Source organism: Nipponia nippon, unplaced genomic scaffold (genome assembly GCF_047370975.1).
Source record: "Nipponia nippon isolate SJK-2023a ecotype South Korea unplaced genomic scaffold, ASM4737097v1 scaffold_1, whole genome shotgun sequence".
Taxonomy (NCBI): domain Eukaryota; kingdom Metazoa; phylum Chordata; class Aves; order Pelecaniformes; family Threskiornithidae; genus Nipponia; species Nipponia nippon.
The window spans coordinates 135,756,929-135,780,920 of NW_028262290.1; the positions used below are offsets into that span (position 1 = coordinate 135,756,929).

A 23,992-nucleotide genomic window follows, 5' to 3' on the forward strand; every position below is an offset into this window, starting at 1 on the left:
TCCTTTAAGAGCTATATGAAAAGGTAAGATATCATGTAAAAGTTTTATATTGCATTTAAAGCCTTTCAATCAGTTTTTATTACATACTTTATTCAATGCTTTAGTTACAATAATTGAAAAAAAATTGAAGAAGCATTTAAGTGAAATATGGAACTATATTATACAAAAATAAAAGAATAAACAAGTTAGTGTGTATAAACAATGGGGTTGAGATAGCCTAATCTTTCACAGGTTTGTGGTCTTTGCCCTCTGACTTCATCAGTAATCCCCTTCTGAAAGACATAGGAGTATTAGGTTGTTATTACAAATATTAGCCAGCCAGCTATTGCCAAGTTAAAAGAAGTAACAAGGAAATCTGCCTGACTTTGCTTCTGAGCTCTCTCTCTCTCTCTCTCTCTGCCCCGCCCCCCCCAGCCCTTTCTCTAGACTTTCATGAAACTTCTAGTGCCCTTTCAAATTTAACTGAGATTACTAAATTAATTTAAAAGTTTCTGGAGCAGTTTAGAGTCATGTAGATAAAGGGACAAAGAGCATAAATAAGTCTCATTTCTCTAGGAAATCAACCTAAATATCCAGTTTATTTTATCTTACTGGGTTTTATGCTTTCTATTTCCTCCTAGAACTTGAGTTTAGAGTTGCTGTGATCTCAGAAATACAGAGAGTTTTGTCTCTGGGGCTGTTCCAGGATAGAAACAATGTATTCTTATTTTGGTGCTTTTCAAGGCAATTGGTGTGCTAAACAAACAATTTCAGAACAACATGAGGAATTTAAATAAGAACTTAATTGGTTCTTATTCTATAGGGGTGCTGTGATATACATACTATTTGGACATTTGTTTTGCAAGAAAAGACCTTGGAATTGTATATGTGTATAATTCATTTGTACTTGGATGACTACTTTTTCCACTTAGCAGTGGTCGAATGTGTACTGCACCTACTGAAACTCTTATCTTTCAAGACCCATAATTCTTATTCTGAGGTTTAGTTGTGCCAGTTTCATGGAAGTTGTTCCAAGAAATTCTCTCATGAAAAGTGAGAATTTCATGAAGAAAAAAAAATTATGTAACTATAGAGGAAATTGTTATTTATGTGGTGCAATTTTTAATAATAAATGTATGAGGTAGAGTTTTTTGCTGAGTGTCACACTTCAGTCTGCAATTTTCACAGTCCTCATCAACTTTCCAAATTTATTTTTGCTCCTTAAGGCAATAGTTTGTTTGTCTCCCATCCAAACACAGATTGGATAGAGATGTCCCTGCATTACTCCTTCTGGTTGATAATTAACATGTTTGGGAAGTGGGCTATTGCATACTAGTGACCACTAGGCTATTTATTCTACTCCTCCACAGTAGAAACCTTCAAAGTTTCTGACCTTTTCATTTCATTCTGCATTAATTTAAGTAGATCAACATTGTCAGTGAAGTTTGAGATCCTAGCATTGCTTCCGATGTCCTTAATGACGGTTTGCTCCTGAGGGTTTTTGTCAGCCGTGAACATTGTACTCTGCTCTTCGCTAGGAGTTCCTGACTCACACAATATTATTCCACCCCGTTCTGATAAATGTGCTTGATTTCTCTTCTAAAATAATTCCATGCCAGATATTTTGTTCACACTTGTCATGGTTTAGCCCCAGCCGGCAACTAAGCACCACACAGCCGCTCACTCACTCCCCCCACCCCAGTGGGATGGGGGAGAGAACTGGAAGGGTGAAAGTCAGAAAACTCGTGGGTTGAGATAAGAACAGTTTAACAATTGAAGTAAAATGAAATAGAATGGTAGTAGTAGTAGTAGTAGTAGTAGTAGCAATAATAATAATACAATAATAATACACAAAGCAAGTGATACACAATACAATTGCTCACCACCCACCGACCGATGCCCAGCCTGTCCCTGAGCAGTGATCGCTGCCCCCTGGCCAACTCCCCCAGTGTATATACTGAGCATGACGTCATATGGTATGGAAGAGCCCTTTGGCCAGTCTGGGTCAGCTGTCCTGGCTCTGCTCCCTCCCAGCTTCTTGTGCACCTGGCAGAGCATGGGAAGCTGAAAAGTCCTTGACTAGCGTAAACTCTACTCAGCAAGAACCAAAACATCAGTGTGTTACCAACATTATTCTCATCCTAAATCCAAAACACAACACTATACCAGCTACTAAGAAGAAAATTAACTCTATCCCAGCTGAAACCAGGACAACACTTGTAACAGATCATTAGTACCCACCCCTGTCAGTGATTGTACAAAAAGTAGGTATAAACTGCAAGTTCACAAGTGCTAGTGTTTAAAAAAATCCTGTTACAGGAGTGGAAAGTATTTTATTCCCTGTTCACTGGCCACTAGGTGTCACAGTTGCACTGTATCTGGTACTGTACAGTTGCTGAAAAGCAGCCCTAAGGCGAGAGAGAAATTGAACAACAGTAAATGCTTCGTAAAGTCATTAATAATCTGAAACCAGGCCACTATGCCTTTCTTTTAAGTCACCAGTTGTAATTTTCAACCCATTTCACCTTTTCAGTCAAAGTAAATGTCAATGGGACAAACACATTTGCGTTGAAGTATGACTATGCTTCAATTAAATCACAAGGAAATACAGTTTTATTTTGGATCCTTAAGCAGCAAATATTGTGCTTTTACACTCAAAGAGTTTAAAAGGTAACTCTTTTTTAACCTTTCTGATTAAATATGGCATGGAATACTCAAATGTGAATCCACACTTGGGAAATACTGCTTATTACGTTGTATATTACATTATTGTTGGCTTACTTCTTGAGCTCTGCGTACGTGAAAGTGGAACCAAACTGGGAACTTGCAAACATTTGCAAGTCTGGTGTGTGACCTGTCGCAGCATGAGGAGTCCCTCTCAGACTGAGGTCTGAAATGACTGTTTAGTACCTACGCAGTTTCGTAAAGTTGTATTTCGTTCATTCAGCGAGGAATGAGGGCGATCTGGCTTTGTATGGTCCCCAGTAATATTTTTGTAAGTCCTGTCTGAATTCTGGCAGGTGAGTTTTCTAAAAGGCTGAAGTGCTGATGAGCCATATGCTATTTCCATATGTACAGAGGGCAAAACCAAGCCCTTGCTAGAAGAAGCTGTAGCTTACCCTCTTTGTGCCAGCTCCCTACCAGCTGGGAAGCAGATTTACCGAGTAATAACGGGAGCTGTTTTACCAGTATCATTTCACGGCATTGCCAGCAGAGGGGGTAATGTTAATGCTTTGTGAGACTTCATAGCAGAAGCTGCTGAAAAAGTGCACATCTGTTTTCTTGACAGTGCTGTCTACTTTTATGCTGTGCTAGCTCCCGCTTCTTTGCAGGAAGTTTGCAAATGCCTTTCCTTACTACAATCCTGCTTTTCCTTTTGCCTATAGGTTGGTAAAAGGCCAGGAGAAGTCAGGAGTAACTCTAACCTGTTCTGTATATAAGGTGTAAAGTAAATGGTATTTCATGCAGGTATACAAATTTACCGTTATTTAAAATGTAATTTCTGCAGCATTTCAGTCTCTGCAGATGACAGGTGACTATCAATTTAGGGGCAGGGAAACTTCATAGTGTGGCTAATTATGAAGCTTGTTTAAACAAATTAATTTCCCCTCCTGTGCTCCCTTTTCTATGCTGTCGTATTCTCATGTGCGTATTAATGCTTATGCATTTCTGGATGATCAGGATAGTACACTGGTGAGTGCCTGGATGAAGGCTGGGGAAGTGATTCCGCCCCCCCCCCCCCCCCGCTTCTTCCTTTCTCCAGCACACACACTGAGACACACACAAAATATCTTGGAAGTTAGAAGTGAGGAGCCCTTCTGAATAGCATGTCTCTCGAGTCAGGTTAGTCCCTCTCCAGTTGAACCAGAACAGATTTAGAACCCCCTCTCCCCAAACCAAATTGAACAAAATCAAACCTGACCTGAATTCTTTGCTGAGAGCCATCAAAGGAATGTAGAATGTAACTGCATTTGTATTAATAGGAGGTGCTGCATGGTTTAATGGACACTCTTCTAGCCTCCCCACAGACTGAACAATATCCAAAGATCAGTCATAAAAATATCTTCAAGTCACGTAAATGTTTTTAGAATAAATGAAAAGAAAATAACAGTAGGCAGTGAAAGAATAACTTAGCAGACTCGCTAACGTCCTTTTCCCTTGGTTGCTTGTTATTGACTCTTCTCATAGAAAAGACTGAGCATGCTGGTATTTCAGACACTCTAGCTATTGTAAGAGGGGATACTTGCTAGGATGAAAATTTATCAGTGATTTCATTACCTTTTTTAAGTCTCAGAATCTTGAGTTTTGTGCTTGAAACCTTAAGATCTCTTTGGCTACCTTTATTTACAAATATCTAAAAAGCTGAAGTAAATTAATATTAAACCAGATTAGGGATGTGTAGCTGAATTCTGTGACTACATGGGATTTTCCACTAATTCTAAGGCTGACTCTTTCATGGTTGACTTGCTTTTTAAGCCAGGTCCTTTTGGCAATCAAATCCATGGTAGAAGGGTCAGGACCATAAGTTAAGAGAACCGTTGTTAACAAAATAAATGTTACTATTGTCATTATGTGCTAAAGTCTGTGTGTGGCATATGGAGGCTTCATTTTCAGTGATGTATAATGAAGTGAGGAAGAGATTTTTACTGTACCTGCCCTGCTTTGAGATCTTCTTAATGACTGTTTGTTTTTAAACTCTTTCTCAGGATATGGAAGCAAAATGAGTGAATGTCAGTAAATGCACTGATGTGTCAGAATTGTGGATTTTATTCATACTTAAAGACTTGCATTGAGGGGGTTTTGTTTCACATTATGTCTTTTTTTTTTCTTGGCAGTGTTTTAAAAAGTTATGTGCATGCATAATCATATGCAGCACTTTATTGCTTATTTTTGGCAGTGCACAAGAGCAAAAATTTAATTTGCTATTTTCCAAAAGTGCATTGTGTTTATGTAATGGATTTGCATCAGTTGCAGTCTGTAACACAGTTAAGTGTTTTAATTGGCAGAACACCCACATCAAGACTTGTTTGTTTTTCTGATAAGGAAAATGCCAGCTAAGTTAGTCCATATGTTCTGTTCAAGTAAGAAGCGACATATTCACATGTAATGGCCATTCTTTAAAAATAAAATTAAAATGAAAAAGTAACACAAAACTAATGTGGAAGAGGGGCAAGTTTATGCATAATTATGATTTTTTGTTAATTTTCAGAAATAGCAAATATTTTGCTAAGGAAAGCTGGTCAGCTTGCATTTTAAGTGCTTGTGGTTTATGACTGTATTTGTTGATGACCTGAGTAATGTTAAAATAGAAGTGTACCTTGTTTACTGTTTTTTCTCAGAAGGATTTACATGGTCCTTATTGTCTAATGAATAATTGTCTACTTTCGCAGGACTTGAAACAGATACTATATTGTAGTTTAACAATATTTTAAAATTGTGTGGAATGTGGTAGTAAGATCGAAAGAAAAATAAAAGCTACAGAGCTCCATTTAATGAAATACATTCTCTTCAGCTGCCAGTCATGAAGGAGCTTGACAGGCTTCTAGTGTTCCACAGCTGCAGAATCTATTTCTGCTTCTTCAGGGGAAATTGGAAAACTTCCATGCTCTTTGCCAGCCTGAGAATCCCACATTAGGCATCTGCTCTCCCCTTTCTGTAGAAAGGGGACCCTGACATTGCCCAGCTGTCAGAGATGGCATTTGAACTCCTGCTGATAATATCAGGGGAACTCCACTTAGGCTCTGATCCTGATATCTCAGCAGAGAAAAAATATTCCAGCTGACTTCAGTTTCTTTTGTTTCTAGGTAATTTATAGGAATTATTCAAAGTTGTGTTCTGGCTAGGACCTGGCTTTGAACCAAACATTCTTAATTTCTTGGAGTGCTGATTTTCCTTCAGGATTTTTTTTCCCCCCGCAAGGATGAAGTCGTCTTCTTCATCTTTGACTCGTCATTAATGGCTAACTCTCAACATAGAGCAATACTGATTTTTAAGGACCTAACTCATGCGGTATACACTAATATAGGACAAAACTGAATTTTTATTAGAATTTATGTCCTGACTTACATTGACTGTCCTTATCAGTGAAAGCCATCATATTATTGAAGATCTAGTCAGGAGTACTGTATATAGATGATGACAAGTAGTAGTAGTAGTTTGATGTGAGAAATCAGAAACTGGATGAGGACCAGCTGTTGATGTGCCTTCTGAGAACCAGAGGTTGATGTGGCTTCCTTTAGCTATGTGACAATTTCTTTTTTTTGTTCATGAAACGACCAAGAAGACTGTAGTGTTTCAGTAATGCACAATCAAGAATCAAACTACTGCAGCCCATTTCCAGCTGACAGACATTTTATCTATTTGATATTTTGTCTATTTGATAGCCTTTGTTCCATTGGATGTTATATTTGGTAAAAAATAAATTAAAAAAGAAATCAAGTGATATTACATTAGGCTAATATATATTTTTTTAAATCAAAACCTCTGATGATTGCAAAAAGCAAGAAGTCTGATGGCCACACTTGCCAAGAAACCTGGTGTTTACAGAATTAATTTAACATCTGTACCAAGTGCCCATAATTTTAAAAACATTCTAATAACAGTGAGATCTCAGACTGATTCCATTAAGAAGGAAGTGGAGAATCATGCAACTGAAAGCTTACTTTCATAAATGTAAATGATTTGATAATATTTTAGTTGTATGCATAAGTTACAATGGGCCCCTGAGTTCTAAGTGCTGATCAGTTGATCAGTCTATTCATGCAAGATTTGAGTATAGTACTACAGCTAACTGAAAAACGTGGGCTTAAATGTAAGGAATTCAATTTTTGAAGAAGGGGTCCGGGATGTAAATCTCACCCTTAAATACTTGCTTTTTGATAGACTATCAGCAGGAGATGAACATAAATTAAAGCTGGCAGTAGGTCTTATTGTGGTGTGATTAGATTTCCCACTTAACATATGTTGATCCATGTCCCTAATTCTAAGGGTCATTAAGATTATCTCTGTAGTTTTAAAAAATCCTTTCTATTGTTCGTTTTGAGGAGTTTTACCTTCTGACCTACAGCACCTTTATTTTTAGAATTAGTCTAGAACAAATTTTAGTTAGTTTTAATACTAGTTGTAATTTAATATCAGCCTAGATTTATTGCTAGCATTGTGTTGCAGTGGTTACAGCAGCCTGATTTTTTTCTGAGTTGTTTTTGAAACACATGGATGTCCATGAGCTTCTGAAGAATTTTTTATTATATCATTGCCTGTGTATTTAGAATTATTATACTGTGATCTGGTGCGGAGTATTAAACAAAGTAACAGCTTGTCTTTTACGTTCTTGAGTCAATCTCCAATTTTTATTGGCATTTATATATTTCATTGTTCATTTTATTAAGTGAAATCTGTTTCTTTTATGTCCTGTGCAGAATGTGAAAGATGATGGGCAGCATGTATGGAGACTGAAACACTTTAACAAGCCTGCCTACTGTAATCTTTGTTTGAACATGCTAATCGGAGTAGGCAAGCAAGGTCTCTGCTGTTCTTGTGAGTATAAGTATTTCAATGTCCATTTGCATACATGTCTATTCCTAGAAATGTTGTGCTCACTGCATAACAAAGAACTAGTAGCTTCCTGGTACGAAACCATTTCCAGAACAATGCTGTTTCTCCCCTTGTCTTCTATGCTTGAGTGCTCAAGGTTCCATTTTTAATTTTTCAGGATATTGGGCTTTCAAAGCTGTTCGAGAGTGTTTTCTGTATTATAATAGTTCTTAGTGTTAGTTCTCTTTGGAGTCTGCCTCTTTTCTTTTTCCCTTTTTTTTTTTTTTTTTCTTTTCTCTTAGCAAGTATCATGCTTAAATTTCAACCTTATATTTTTGTTATTCCTCTTTTGTATTTATTAGTAATTATTCATATTCTTTAATAGGTATCAACTTGACTAGCATTTAAGTCCCAATTTGTTTATTCAAATTTTGCACAGAATTCTTGTTTTGTTAATTGTGAAGGGTAAAATCCCAGTTTCTCAGAAATCAATTTTCTGTAACACTTCTAAAGTTTTGCATGTTTATTTGGTTTGTAATCATAAATCTCAGTCTTGCCATCCTTTCATATTTTAACTGATTATAGATTTTAAGGTAGAGTAACACAGAAAAACTACTGCGTCTAATTTGACCTTCATTAGACTATTAGATGCACTTACTACAGTTGAATTCCTTGAGTTATATCTATGTATTTCCTAATAATCTCTGTTTGACCAGCACATAACCTGTATGTTGAGAAACCAAATCTTGCCAAAAGATACCTTGTCTCTGTTTGAATGTTTCAAGAGATGGATGATCCATATCTTTCTTTTGTGGTGTGTTCCAATGATTAATCATCTTTTTTTAAGACCTATTTTCTGATTTGAATATGTCTGGTAGATGGTTCCAATGATTGGTTCGTGTTATGCCCTGCTTCATTAGATTAATGAGATCTTTAGTACCCACTGTATTCTTCTCATGATGGTATCAAGTCACCTTTCATTGTTCTTTTTGATAAATTGATCAGTTTCTTAGTGTAACTTACTTTCTCCATTTTTGGTATGAAAGACAGCCCATCACAGCTGATCAGGACCTTTCTGCCTCTACAGTTCTATTGATTTAATTTGAGATTAGTCTGAATGAATGAGGGTTTTGGAATCGACCATTTCTTTCTCCTCTGTGGGCCACAGATCTCTTTAAAACATACTTCAGATGTAAATCCTCCAGATACGCATTTTCACATTGTATAATTTCATTCACAATACTATGAAATGAGAGAGAGACATTTATTAAAATTCGAAGTGGAATATATATATATAAATATACATATAAAATGCTGAATTGACTATTAGATCTTGAAATGTTACATTCTATAATATTCTTTTATGTCAGACTGATGTAAACTTGATCCTTGTGAGGGAATATAAGACCCATATATGTTTGAAAGAGAAAATTCTACTGAGCAAATAATGTAGATGATCAACTTCAAGAGTTATCAGAAATGTGTAGACGAGTTGCATGAAGTAAACTGCCCCCAAAAGACCAGCCTTACAAGTGCTGTAATTTTCTCTGCTGCAATGTACCTCCTTAAAATTTATTCGTTATTGTGCTTGGCATTTATTTGGTGAGAACAACGGTCCCAGAGTATCTGAAGAACATGAACACGTTCCTTTCAGTTACTTCATGCAGCAAGGGGCATTAGTCTACTTACAAAACTATTGCACTATTTCCTTATCTTGCTAGAGCTTCTTCTCCAATATATTTTCAAAGCATTGCTATAGATTTCATTATTTGCATTTTAGATTGTGTGGGAGGAAAAAAAAAAAAGGAAACTGCAGGGGGCCTCACCATCCCTCCGTGGTCCAATCAACAATGTTACTCCCTGCAGTTTGTCTGATTAATGGCTGCGCCTCCCACTGGGTTTGTGTAATAGGTGCAAGCAAGGTGTTTAGAAGTACTTTGTGCTTAATTGCTCTCGAGGTCAAAAGCGTGAGACATATACCATGCAGGGAGAAATTCATTCTCAGTTTTTAATAGTTGACTCTATTGAATGCAGGTATAAGCTGTAGCATTATTTCCTCATCTAGGCACAGTTGTATAGTTGAAGTCAGGAGAGCTTTGCATTGTACCCTGACATTTGTATGTTTTCCAAATGCAGCTAGTGTGATCTTTACAGACCTCGTCAACAATAGTAGTTACCTAAAACCGGTGTGGAGGGAAAAAAAGCTTCTCAGGAGTTGGTATTTGGGAAAGTAAGAGTTAAGTTGGGGTAATTACATGGAGTGCATGAAAACAATTGTTATCTGAAAATGAACTAATCAGCCATTTAAGATTTATAAATCGATAGAAGGAACAACATAAATTCATTGGCTTTTATTTTTGTGCTTGCCAGCTGCTCTCATGCCTATAGTTTGTAAAATATAGATTTCTTTCTACTAGCAAATGACACCAAACCATTTGGCAGTCACCGATTTGTCTTTAATATTTCTGTCATTTGGGAATTATTTTGAAAAAATTTGGTGAGCTCTGATTTAATTAAGCATTTCCTGTTATGCAATGATAGTGTATTCTTGGATTTCTCACTTGCATAATATTTCCTGTTCTAATTGGCCTTTTGTATTCCATGGAAAAAGCAGTTTAGTTTGAGTTTTCATTGACTGATTGGATTGATTATATAGAGATGGCATGCTGGTAATGTTTTTTGTTTCATAAGAATGTAGTCAGAAACACCATTGCCTCAACATCTATTAATGTGTTTCTTTTTTCAGTTTGCAAGTATACAGTCCATGAACGCTGTGTGGCAAGAGCTCCCGCATCTTGCATCAAAACCTATGTGAAGTCCAAAAAGAATACTGATGTAAGTTTGGGGTAGCATTAACGTTGCCATGTATCTGTTAATTTAGTAACTCTGTGTATATCCACACTTTTCTTTTGCAGGTGATGCACCATTTCTGGGTAGAAGGAAATTGTCCAACAAAATGTGATAAGTGTCACAAAACCATAAAATGTTACCAAGGCTTGACTGGACTTCACTGTGTTTGGTGTCAGATCACAGTAAGTATACTGTAGTAAAACCTTTAGCACACATTAAAGAGAAAAAAATCTCTGTATCTTTTTTATAGCCTCATAATTCAAAGAGTCTCATTCAGTTGTGTCATCAGGAATGGATAGTGTGTGTTTAAGAAACAGCATATGCAGAATATTCATAGGAGTCCTTAATTGTTGCAAGCAAATGCGCTTAAAGGTGTACTCTGCTTCAAGATAATATACAAACGGAAATAATATATGTCATTCTAAAGAGCAGTTTTCCCAATCAACATTACAGAAAGATTATAAAGGAGTTTTCAGTACCAGGGAAAGTCAAGGTCACTGTGACAATAGGGCAAAATCCTAATTTGTGGTGTACTGACAGGCAAATGAAATTGAGGACATCTGGTAGGATACAGTGATTTCAAGTGTCTGGGAATAATAGCAGAGACATCTTGATAATATACTAATCTGTGCACCAAGTCTAATATATACAACTTTCGTGTGTTCCTTATTCAGCAGGAACCAATAACTGGAACTAATGACATTCAAGGAACACTGCCCTTATAAGTGAGATCTTCATGCTAGAAGGAGCAATGCCAGTATTTCTGTTCCTAGCCAGGGCAGGATTTAAATCTGTATGGGGAGAGATTCAGCCTTCTTCTAGGGTTTTTGCTTTTTTGCTGATATCATTATTATTATTGTTATTGTTGTGGAACAGCAAGTTGTTTGTTCAGTGTTTTAAATAATAATACGAGACTGAGGCATTAGTGAATGTTTGTTTTCAACATACAAGTTTGGATGTTTTATGACATATTTTCTTAACACAAGAATACAAAATATGAAACATCATCAAAGAAAATAGATCCAGGATACTTTCAGTGATAAGCTGTTATGATTACTTAAAAACCAATATTTCAGAAGAAAGCAAATATCTAGTCCAGATTGCTGTCAAAATTTGGATAATTTATGTAGAGAGTAAAACACCCAATCCAAAATTTTTGCATGCAGATAATTAAATTTAGGCAATGGCTGTCTGTGTTTAGATAGATAAATAAGAGTGTTCTGCTCTAGATACAGAAGTGTTTACATCTGTATAATACATGTATATCATTCAAGAAATACATATTATGTAAGGCTCCCTCTTAAAGTCAGAGGAAGTTGCAAATTCTGTAGCTCCTGAGAAAAATTATTTTCCCATTATTTCATGTGAATCTGGATCAGATTTGTAAAGGTGTTTTACTTCTGGAAGATATGCATCAAAATTTAGAGGACTTCTGTAAGAAATTATATTCACTGAGGAAATCCCAAGGAATGATTTATCATTGAAGTCACTGTGAAGGAAGAGGCTAAATTATTTTGACAATATCTTAGGTGCTTGTGTGCATATTTAAATGCTTAAATATCTATCAAAATTCCAATTAAAAATGGGCCTATGTTTTTTAACAGCCACAATTGAAAATGTTGGCACTGAGGTTTACAATTTTGCAATTGTATTTCCATCAGTAATTTAAAGATTCTTATTTTCTGTAAAAATAATGTTGTATTTTCAAAATAACTTTATTAAGCTTTTTATTTAATTTTTATGGCTTCAGGTGTAAATTAGACACATAAGTGAAAAATGAGTATTTTTAAAGTTTTAAAAATACTGCAAATTATTTGTTTTTCAATTTCCCATTCACTTTTCTTGCAGTTCTGTGTATTCTATGTATTCTATTGCAATAACTTTCTTTGCTAATAGTAACAGTAATAATAGTAATAACTTTATTACTGAAAAAACAGTGTTTTAAATTTCTAACAGATAATTGATTTTTGAATGGATATTCTGTAGTTATATAATTATCATCAATTCCTTCATACGTTTTCAACTTCTTGTACAACAACACATTTAGGGCTTGTTGCTGACATATTTTTGTAACGTAAGAGGATGCTAGTTATTATGCAACTAATTCTGAGCCTCTTTCATGCATTTTAAATATCTCTCCTTTTTACAACTTAATAGGGTCACTTCTAATGTCAAATAACTGAATCAAATCCTGAAATTTAGAGATGTTTTTCATTAAGGAGGCTTGTTATACCGAGTTCTCACCCAGGCCCATGATTCCCTCTTCCATATACTCTGTAGGTAGTTCTCTATCACAGTCTTGTAAATGTTTTTTTTCCTCGTTTTGTTTCCAGCAAATATGCTTATTCCTACTTCACAGGCATCTGATTGTGAGGGAGGCAATATTCTAAAGGAACTAGGTTTGGAGTAAGGGAGTTTTGGGGAAACATATTTAAAATCAGCTAAAATATTTTTTTGAGAAGAGATGCATATTATTTTATTTCATTGTGTCAAAGTGTTATTTTCATTAAAGCTACATATCTTCTACCATTTCTGTTGTCTGCTATGCACCAATTCTGTTGTCAAAGATCAGCAGAGACTAATAAGAAGATTAAGCTATTTTTTTCGTAGATAAGTTTGCATGCCACCGAGTAGCAAAGCTGCTAATTACCACTGAATGTGTGAAGATACTTTTATTTGATGTAACATGGCCTGGTGTGCATTAATTATGGTACAAGTAGCCTTACCACTGAGGCAGAGAATTAGCATGAAAAATGATTTAGATTACAGGGCTACCAAAATACCCTCACAATAAGGCTTTAATACTCAGAGTAAATCGAAACTCGTTAGACTTTTATTTTCTGTTGCTAAGTAACTGCCTGAAAAGGTAACTTTGCAGTATAAATGAATATGGACAAGGCTAATATTAGGTGCCGTTCAGTTCAAAATTCAGAAATGTTATGACAACATTAACTGTTCCAGATAACTTTATGAAGACCCTATTACCGGTAAAGCTTATACACATCAGCAACTGGTACAATTTTACTGTAATTTTAATAGAGTTCATACTGACATAGTTAAATCATCTAAGGGAAAATTGGAAAAATGTGATTTACAGATGCAGACATTGAACTACAGATTTTATAACAGCTATTGAACCTGTTGAACTAATGCTGTATGCTACCTATTATACTAGTTAAATCACTTGTTAAATAAGATTTTAATTCAAAATTTCTGATATTTATTATCCTGGTTATTTTTCTTTAATGCAAATATACATATCTTCTCAAAAAATAAAATCTTCATCTCTGTGGGAAATGCATGTTACCTGAAGAACTTAATGCACAGTTTATTGAATCAATGCAGAAATAGAATTGTAGAATCATTTAGGTTGGAAAAGACCTTTAAGATCATCAAGTCCAAAATAATAAACTTTCACCAAATTTCACAACATGAAGTTGTATTTTATCGTGGCTATCTCAATTAATATTGTGAAGAATACCAGTTAAATGTGAATGCTTTGCATGATATAGGCACACAACTGTGCCTTTGTATTGTGTGGCTGGATATATATGTTGAAATATTCTATTTAGAGACATTTGAATTGAGTTAAATCCTAAAGTATCAACAAGAACTCGTGATTGCTAATGCAAAATATTTCAATAAATAGATCATTATTTGTTGGCATTTTATGTTGATGTTATATGCACGTTTTTCCCTTCCACCTTTTTAACAATAGATAAGTAAGTTAATGTTCTTTCAGTCAGCAGACCTGAGGATATTCTTTCCGTGTTTTCAGAGCAGAACTCTCATTGCTTTCAGGAAAACTGGATGAATGCTAAGAATAAAGTAGAGAAAGGAGAGTAGTTTAGGTTCTTCAGCAGTCAGTAGAAGCCTGAACATTGATTCAATCAAGACCAAAATTTCCCCAATATAGCTTAAAGCTCTTAGATATTCCTACATTATTCTCTTATTTCATATATATTTTCATAGATATTGCAGCATCACAATTGAATCAGTAGTGACTTTATCAGCTTCAGGTAGGAAGCAGAGTTATACCAGTAATACCAAAGGCTGCCCTGAATTACCCCAGATTGCCCACTAGTAGTAAAACAGAAGTTCCTGGCTCAGTGCAAGAAGCTATCTTCTGAAATGAAGGTTTTGATCACCAATAACGCTACGCTGACCTTACTGTACTGCCGTGCAATGTTGTCATTTGGTGTGCTGGACCACATGTGCAATTTCCAAACTGGAAAATATTTTGATCCACTGTTCTTTCCCTCAATATAAAGTCATTGGTTTTGAAAATCCTAAGAGGCTTTTCACTGCAGAGTGGTTCATTTTCCTTGTAGTACTTTAGTAATAATTAGATTAGTTAAACTCACCCCATTCTAGGATGCCTATTTTCTTAGACTGTAGTAGTAAAATATCGAAGTTGAATCTTCATTTTCTGTCTTCCTGTAGTTGCATAACAAATGTGCTTCACATCTAAAACCTGAATGTGACTGTGGACCTTTGAAGGACCATATTTTACCACCCACATCAATCTGCCCAGTAGTATTGGTGAGTTGTCCGTATGTTTATTTCAGATGTAGTCCTCTGTCATAGGTAACGACCAAAACGATGCTGGGACTGACTGCCGGAGTATTTGTTAATTCACAGAACTGTGTGAACCTTAAACACAATGGGTAATCCTGGCTGATGAGTTTATAGGCACAAGCATGCTTTATGCTCTGCATATTGCATTTTCCTTCATGTGAGAATGGTGTTTTTGTAGGGCGTATTATAACTGAAGCTGACTCAGGTTTTATCGCTGACTCAGGTTTTATCACTTACTCAGACTGTACTTACCAGAAACTGTATAGGCAGAACACTTCTACATTTTACATCTTTTATAGATCCAACTTCCCAGAATAATGAAGTTATTCTTATGGACAGTTTTTGCTTGGGATGCATATTGTATATCTGCAATGCTGAGGTCTCTGATCTAAGCCGGAGGTTACCTAGAATGATGACACTGGTCTTGCAGTAAGCTATGCATCAACATTATGGTATATTTTATTCTGCAGTCGTGGACAGTAAATTTTTCTGTCCACAAAAACAATAACTCAGTTCAATGAAAGTAAAAATGCATGCTATGTGTAGGTTTTATAGAAAAGAGCTGACCAGTTTATCATGAAAAAAGAGCTTTGGAATTAACTTATGTATTCATATATTAAATTGGATGTTTTATGCTGATGAAAGTCATAGCATCATCATATTCATAACAGAACAGACGTGTGGTCCTCTTACTTTAAATATATTTCATAATAAGAGTAAGAAATGCTTGAACTTAAGAAAGAATGATTTATTGCAGGGAGGAAAAACAAAAAAATATACCTACTAATCTTAAACCTGCTTCTGATCATTAAGAATAATATTCATGCCCATTGTAAATTATTTGTTTTCTGATTAATCCTTTTGGCTGTTTGTTTATAAATCTGCTAAGGGATGGATGCTAGACTTTGGCCCTCTACTTGAGTAAACTGGGACTATTCCATTGCTGTCAATGAAGGTAAAGCAATGGAAAGTTGACTTTAATATTTATGAAATATTCTTTAATATTTTTGAAAAGTCATAAGAGTAGTTCTGTAGTTTGTCTGTAATAGTATTTTGATACTACCTAGACAAGTTCTGAATAACAATGGTAAAATATTATTTTAAGTTTTTTGGATGATTACATTCTGCATCATATTATTTAATTTTCAGGATTTTAAGTAATATTTTAAAATTCAATGTGAAGAAATTATGATTTTGTTATTGGACTGTTTTTGTTTTATTGTTATTTATTGTTTGCCATTCTTATAAACTGAATAAAAGCCTCAGCATGAAATTTCATCTTCAATTATATTTGCGTAACTCCATTTTCTTTTCAGGAGAGGAAGAGGGATAGAGGAATTAAGACTTTCATTCCACAATTGGAGTTTAGTTAAGTTGTTTAGAGGATATATAAAACCACTCTAGAGTCAAATCACCCTTGAATAGGTTTGTTTTATCTGCAAATTTTGAAGGCATAAGCAGAAGTAAATATGTTTTCCTGTATCAGAATCATGTTTCAGTATTACATACTAATAATGTAACATAAAGCATGTATTTCAGCACAATATATATTGTTAGAAATGGCAAATATATTTTACTGTGATTTAATGGCAACTTTATAATTTCGTAGTATATTTGTTCATCTAGTAGTTTCTTCCAAAAATGCATTAAAATCCAGAGTATACTTACGTTACAAATAATACATCAGTGACCTAGCTAATAGGAATTCCTCCTAGAAACGATTGATTACAGTGTGCATATTATTTATCTTAGTAATTTTTTAATTAGTTTCTCCCATTTCCTGTTATGGGGATTCCTTTTGAGAAACAATACTTCAGTGTATGTGAAACCAGCACTCTCAATAATGACAGCAAAACCAGTGAATATATCCATGTCAAAATTGTCTAAAGATACAATAGTAAGTGTGTCTGTTAATAGAAATGATGTGTGCAGACATATCAAATCTGATATACCTGCCAGTGGAAGGATCTTTCACCTAGGACACATTTAGCTTCAATGATCAGCTGAGCAATAATATTCTTGCAATGCGACATATATGTGGAAGATAAAGAAAAGCAGATAACCACAATGCTTTCTGTACCAGGTTTATCCTCGAGTATTTTTAGGTATCAGAAAAGAATGTATCTCCTTCTACCATAGAATAAGTTATAGGACTTGTGGGAAAATATCAAGTTGAAAAATCTTATATCTTTGATTTCCGAAAAGTTTTGGCCTTCCCTTCTGTCTGTAACTTTGGTAGTCCAGACTTCTCCCAGAAAACTGTGAGAGTTAATCTCAGACCAAGATACCTTCTCATAAGTTTTCCTTCAAGAGTACAGGTTAAATCCCTTCTTATCTCGTCTCTTTTGCAGAACTAGGGATATTCATATTTTTACCTTTCTCATCCAGCATGTCTCATATCTTCAGTTCTTGTGAAGTCTAGCCTCAACTCTTTCTGCAGAGATGAAGAGAATTTTTTCATAAATTGCATTTCACAGCACCATGTATTATACCAGAGCTACCAAACTGGTGTCTCAGCTGCAATATGTTGTTCAGGTCCATATCCTTTCAGTTTTTCCATTTCCTAGGTATCCACTGACATCCAAAATCACTGCTGCAACTGTGAATGAATAAAAACCCTACCCTTCCTGATTGTAATATCACAAAGGGTGACATTTCTCTCCCCCCTAAACATAACCATCTCAGCTCAGGTGACTGTTCTAAGTTACTCATTTAGGGTCTCTTTAGACACATGAGAAGATTCCTCCAAAATAGAGTGATTGGCATGAACCTCTCACAGTGTCCCTTTTCTTAATGGCTGGAGAGAGAACCTAAATGCCTGGTCATGTGAAAGTTAGATGACTGGTCTAGGTTAAATAAGAGGGCTCCCATCTTCAAAACTGCACAAAATGGAACTTGTCAAATGCTATTCGTAAATATGATAGGCTACATTCTCAGCTGAAAAGAAACCACGGGGAAACTCACGCAGTTGATACTGTGTGTATCATGAAAGAATCACATATCTGTCTAGATTCAATGCTGTAAAAAGATTTTTCATCTCACTTCAATACTTTTAAATGTTTTAGTAAAATGTAGTCTGTCAGCTTTAAAACTAGTCCTTTTTACTTTTCTGTTTACCATATATAAGGCTTGTTGTATGGTGAAGTTTTTTGTTCAAGTTAAATGAGTTTTGTTATAAACTGTGTGTGCAGATCTCAAGTGATAGTCTTTTAATAGATGTCAGATACACTTTAATGTTACTCTCTTTTATTTCGGTAACGTTTTAATTAATTCATACTGATTGAATAAATGTACATTGAGACTTGTTTCCTAATGAGGGCACATTTAGAGGAAAGGTTTTGCATCATTCTGATATCCTGTGGGTAATTATATTCTAATTATATGGTGGGGGGAAAAAGTCTATAACTCAGTGCTGATATTGTTCATTGGACCCAATTAATTACATGCACATAATGAAAGTTCATGATAAGGTTGACTGGCAGTGAGTTTAAAAATCTTTAACTCAATTGAATCCTAGCCTACCAAGAGTACAGAATTAGATCATAACCAGGTTAAAAACTGGGTATTGGAATGAGATGAGTGAGTAGTGAAGAAAAAAGTTTGGTCTCTCCTTATGATACAGCTTCTCTCCCTCCACCCCTTTATAACACAGAAAGGGGAAAATGCCAACATACATTTTGGCTTCTTCATTTCATGCCTTCCTTTACTTTGCTCCATTTATTGATGTACACATAGGATGTTCTAATTCATATTTATGTTTGTAGAAAAGTAATGAGATTTTTCTATTTCCCACCAAAATAGATAAAGCCTTGGGTAATGACAAATCAACCAATAAAAGCCTACTATTTAATAAATATATATTTATTTCATAATGTATGATGATTTTGAGTCTCCTATTGTTTATGTGAGTTTTACAATGAATTATTTTTTACTTGATTTCTAACATTGGTTTTGAAAACTGTAATTAAAACTGTTGATCATGGAATAAAAAGAAAATTATGGAATAAATTGTAAAACATAAGGTACCCTGATTACGGTGTGAGCATTACTGTATGGCAGTTATCACTGTCTCCATAGTAACCAGTTTATTTCAAAGGGGGAGGGTCTGGTGTAATTTTGAAGACAAGAAGTGAAAGAAATAAAATTTACAATTGGATACGTTCCCTTGTGTTCGATTTTCAACTTCTTTGTTCAGCATTCTGGGACAAATTGGTCATCATGATAAAAAGTTTGGAACAACTCACTTTTTGTTTCTTTTCTCTTGGGAATTAATTTGGTTTTTCTTTTGTCTAGTGAAGATGCTTATAACTTTTTATGACAAAATCATTTAAGCATAAATTCTATTTATATAAATATAGAATATATATCTAGAGAGAGAATTCGGTATATATAAAATATATAGAGAATTTTTATACATCATAGACTAGATTTGTTTATATACATCTAATATAAAATACCGTCATAAGTCGAATTCACTTGATGTCTTATTTTAAAATATAAACTGCTATTTATTTTGGTGGAGAAAACAGTTGTATCTGATTTGGGTTGGGTTTGGGTTGGTTTGGCATTTTATTGTACAAGAATATAAATGTTCAAAAATTTTTTTGTTTGTAACTAGTTCTACTTAGGCACGTAAAACAATGTACACAACAGATGATTACAAAAGTTTTAGCTAAGCAATGTGCCTTGTGCAGCTAAACGATATACATTATGATCTGTAGCTTCAAACTTTTGTGTAAATATAGCAAGTGTGTTGAGATGCTGGCAAAAAGTAATACAGAATTAAAGTTGAAAATATTGTACAAGAATTTTCTTTGACTATCAGTATTTAGAGAGACTAGATAGAGTAGCTAATGGCTGTGTTATAGTTGCAACATAGTTCAATAGATACTTTTTCCATGTCTGATAATGCGTTTGTCGTGGTTTTACCCCAGCCGGCAACTAAGCACCACCCAGCTGCTTGCTTACCCTCCTCTGGTGGGACAGGAGAGAGAATCAGAAGAGTAAAAGTGAGAAAACTCATGGGTTGAGATAAAGACAGTTTAATAAGTAAAGCAAAAGCCATGGATGCAAGCAAAGCAGAACAAGGAATTCATTCATTACTTCCCATCAGCAGGCAGGTGTTCAGCCATCTCCAGGAAAGCAGTAATGGTTACTTGGGAAGACAAATGCCACAACTCTGAACGTCCCCCTCTTCTTCCTTCTTCCCCCAGCTTTACATGCTGAGCATGACGTCATATGGTATGGAACAGCCCTTTGGTCAGTTGGGGTCAGCTGTGCCGGCTGTGTCCCCTCCTAACTTCTTGTGCACCCCCAGCCTACTCACTGGTGGGGTGGGGTGAGAAGCAGAAAAGGCCTTGACTCTGTGTAAGCACTGCTCAGGAATAACAAAAACATCCTTGTATTATCGACACTGTTTCCAGCACAAATCCAAAACATAGCCCCATACTAGCTACTATGAAGAAAGTTAACTCTATCCCAGCCAAAACCAGGACAATGTTTTACTAATACTGTTTTCCTGTGAGGTGGGTAGATGTTACTGACACAGGAAAGCAGAGATGTAGAGAGAGAAAAAAGGGACTTAGCCCTTGCTGGTTGAAGAATGAGCTTTCTTAATCCATTTTCTGGATTGGTTGCACTTGCTGGTTGAAGAATGAGCTTTCTTAATCCGTTTTCCATTTTTTAATCTTAAAATGATTCTTCTGTTTTTATTGTAGTAGAGATCAGTTTTAACTCAGTTGAATCCAAGCTCAACATGGAGCGCAGAAAGTCAGTGCAGTGTGTAAGCATCTTTATGAGCAACTTGATCCTTTGAAGCTGAGTACTAGCCTTATTCTGAGTTTCTGAAAAAAGATACTACAGAAAAACAGTTTTTTGAATATATATGCTTCTGTGGGGGGAGGAATTTAAATCTGGTTGTTGAATATTAGGTAATACATAGCAATTGAAACATTTAAAAAACAAAACACTCTTTTCCTTTTCAATTGTGTATCATATTGCAGATTCTGTTCTCTGAGAATCTAAACCAGACTTGAAATATAATGGTGTGCTTATCTACACTAAGAGCTTTTTCATTTCTTTGAAGTCAGAAGGAAATTAATAATTGCCCTGGAGGAAAATGTATCTTCCTAACTAATTATCTGTTCGGCAAACACAGTTCAATGTTAAAATAATAAGATGCTGATAAACTGAAATGGCAGCCATTCAATCATTTTAAGTTATATCTAGTTGCCTGCCCACAACTCATCAGTACTGTCTGTCCCTAAGTTTATTCCTTACATCCTCTCCCATTGGTGTTTAACATGTTTTTATTTTCAAAATTCTTTTCCAACTCTTTTATCTTTCTTGGATGATGTATATAATTGCCTGCTATAGCCCAAGTTCGTTTTAGGTTGCAAATTAAATTAGAAGTCTTGGGTCCTACTGTTAGTGCATGTTGATGCATACATTGAATGGGTGCAAGATGTAAGGCAAGTTATCTTCAGCCAACTAAATGAACTAAGGCTAACATGCTAAATAAGAAATACTTCATTGTGATTTTGATGTGTAATTCTTTACATCTTCATTAAGACATATTAAACAATCAACACAAAGGATGTATATATATAAAGTTGCCATGTAGCAATTCCTTGTTCAGAACAGTCTTGTGGTCAGCTATTTCAGAAGGTATTCTCAAATGACATTGTCACTGTACCAGTCTTGTCTTTTTCCATGTATTTTGGCTACTAGTATTATGGGTGACAAAATACCACCTTCTGATTGACATAATGTGATTTTTTTTTTTTTTAAGCTGCAAATGTTTCTATCAAGACAGCTCTCAGATACAGTAGAAGCCTTATCTTTCCTTTATCGTGTGGGCATGTGCAGCTCACTGGACAGTATTTTTGCTAGTGAATTGGTCACTAATCTTGTCCACAGGATGACTTTTAGCTTCAGCCCATGGATGTAGAGCTGGGTATTGTGCTACAGCTCTATGAGCTTTCATGGCAGCATGATGTGGTGTCCTAATATTGGCCCTTCTGGTTAGTATGTACACAGGGTTAAAGCTGGAAATGTGGAGAAAATTTTCTAAAGTAAATTTTCAAAATATTCTAGCACATCTAAATCATGGTTAGTTGGGTGTGATATCTAATAGATATTACAGACAGATTGCTCCCCATGGTTTTGGGGTAGTGGTGGTGCGTTTTTTGAAGTTTTCAGGGTGTCTGAATCTTTGATTCTCTTTGGTTACTGTGTAAATATGGACAGAAATTGCATGGAATGGAATTGTAAGCAAGGTCTTGAATACCACATAGGTTTACAAAGTTACAGTCTAGGAGTACCTATTCTAATATTTCATTGCATATTAAAGCACAGGTTTTGTATCCCTTGGAGATTCCTACGTCATTAAACAAAATAGCTCTAAGGAATCATGGAATCATCAGTTCCTCCAAGTTCCTTAAAAAAACCCCAAAGCATCAGTTTGGTATTCAAGATGCATATTTAAACTTTCATGGCCTTCATCCTGCAAACATTTGAGGATACCTTTACACAGTATTCCATGCATTCCATCTGATCTTCCATGACCAGATTCCCCTGATCAATATCTTTCAAGCTTCAGAGTTCTAAAATAAGATATATTTTTTATAACTGTTTCAGTTTATGCATATTAACATGGAATTTGGTTCTCTCCTTATGCACCCTCATCCCCAAGCTGAGCGTTAGGGTATATGCCTCATCTGAAGGCATATAGTATAAAAGAAGTAATTATCATACGGAAGTAATCTCAAGTTTTCAGTAGTTACTTGACAAACTGTGTAATGGTATTAGCCATTCACTAATGGCTTTAGAATGCTATTTAATGTAATTGTTGTTTAATGTGTAAAATAAAATGTTTTGATTAAGAGACAAGGTGAGAAAAAGCAATTTTTGCTGCATTGGCACTGGGTTCTGTGTCAGCAGATAAACTGTAAAAATGTAACTTTATTAAGCCATTAGTTACTCTTCATCTGTTTTCTTATACCATCTATGATAAAGTATGATATTTCTAAGTGTCCGTGTTTTGTGTAAAGGAAAAGACTGTACGTCTATATAAAGAAAGTGTAGAAATACTTTTTGAGGATGAATGTTTTTAGTTGTAGTAAAAGAAAGCTTTTTAAATAAGATTCCTCACTTTGGATGCGGATTCAAAGACTTGGAAGATAAAATAAAAAGAATACTCCCCAGGTACCAAGTATCTCTTTTTACTCTTCGAAAGAATATAGTCCTCAGGTTTTCTAGTATTTTTAGCTGGTGATAAAATGATCCCACACACACTTCCCAGAATATAAATTATATAATATGACAGCCAAAACATTGGGGGAGTACGGTTGTGCAAATGTGTAAAAAAGCATCATGTACATTTGTTGTTAAATACAACTGCTGCAAGGTAACATTCCTCGTGAGTGCTCTCTCCATGCCCCTTGCCATCCCAGCTGTTCGATGTTGCAGCCTAACATTCTCTTTTTCCAACAGACGCTACCCAGTTTAGGAGGTTTGCTCCCTGAGGTGCGTAACGGGAGGCATCCATATACACACGAGTACTAACAGATCATGATATTGTACATTCTTCTTGCTATAAAAGTGCATTTTGGGGCTGAACTAAAAATCTAGGCATGATATTCTGTGTTGTCATTTGAAAGGCCCTGTCTTATTTATCAATTCTTCTTTCTTATTTGGATGAATAAGGGATAGACACAATTGAATAGTTCCTATCTGGCAGTGATCTCTCTGGAGCAATACTGAATGGTAGAAGCTCCAGTTAATGGATATTGACTTCAAAGTGGGAGTTCAAGGGGAGAAAAGAAGGCACGAGAGGTGCAAAAATGGGTGGAAAAAATTTTTGTTGTGGTAAGTACTATTTTGAAAGGTATGTGCTCTGGCACATACCAAAGGAACAGAAAAGCTTGATTCTTTGAGCCATCAAAATGTACAATAGCTTTTAAAATGCTGTATTCAGCATCTCTATCAACCTCATGCATGTCCACTAAACAAAATGGTTCATAGATACATTTATCATTTTGTGTACTTTAAT

General features: G+C 35.3%; 1 protein-coding gene across 11 annotated transcripts in view; it reads left to right on the forward strand.

Annotated features, from left to right (window-relative positions):
- The window catches only part of DGKB (diacylglycerol kinase beta), a 494,094-nt gene that overhangs the window by 234,013 nt on the left and 236,089 nt on the right, over positions 1–23,992 (forward strand). For 9 of the 11 annotated variants that reach the window (XM_087773968.1, XM_087773975.1, XM_087773980.1 and 6 more), the window contains 5 exons: positions 7,398–7,515; positions 10,259–10,347; positions 10,428–10,544; positions 14,806–14,904; positions 23,434–23,466. In XM_087773968.1, coding sequence (XP_087630094.1) covers positions 7,398–7,515; positions 10,259–10,347; positions 10,428–10,544; positions 14,806–14,904; positions 23,434–23,466 — 456 coding nt within the window. The remainder of the gene's footprint in view (positions 1–7,397; positions 7,516–10,258; positions 10,348–10,427; positions 10,545–14,805; positions 14,905–23,433; positions 23,467–23,992) is intronic. The other 2 variants (XM_087774007.1, XM_087774028.1) reach the window with 1 other exon arrangement.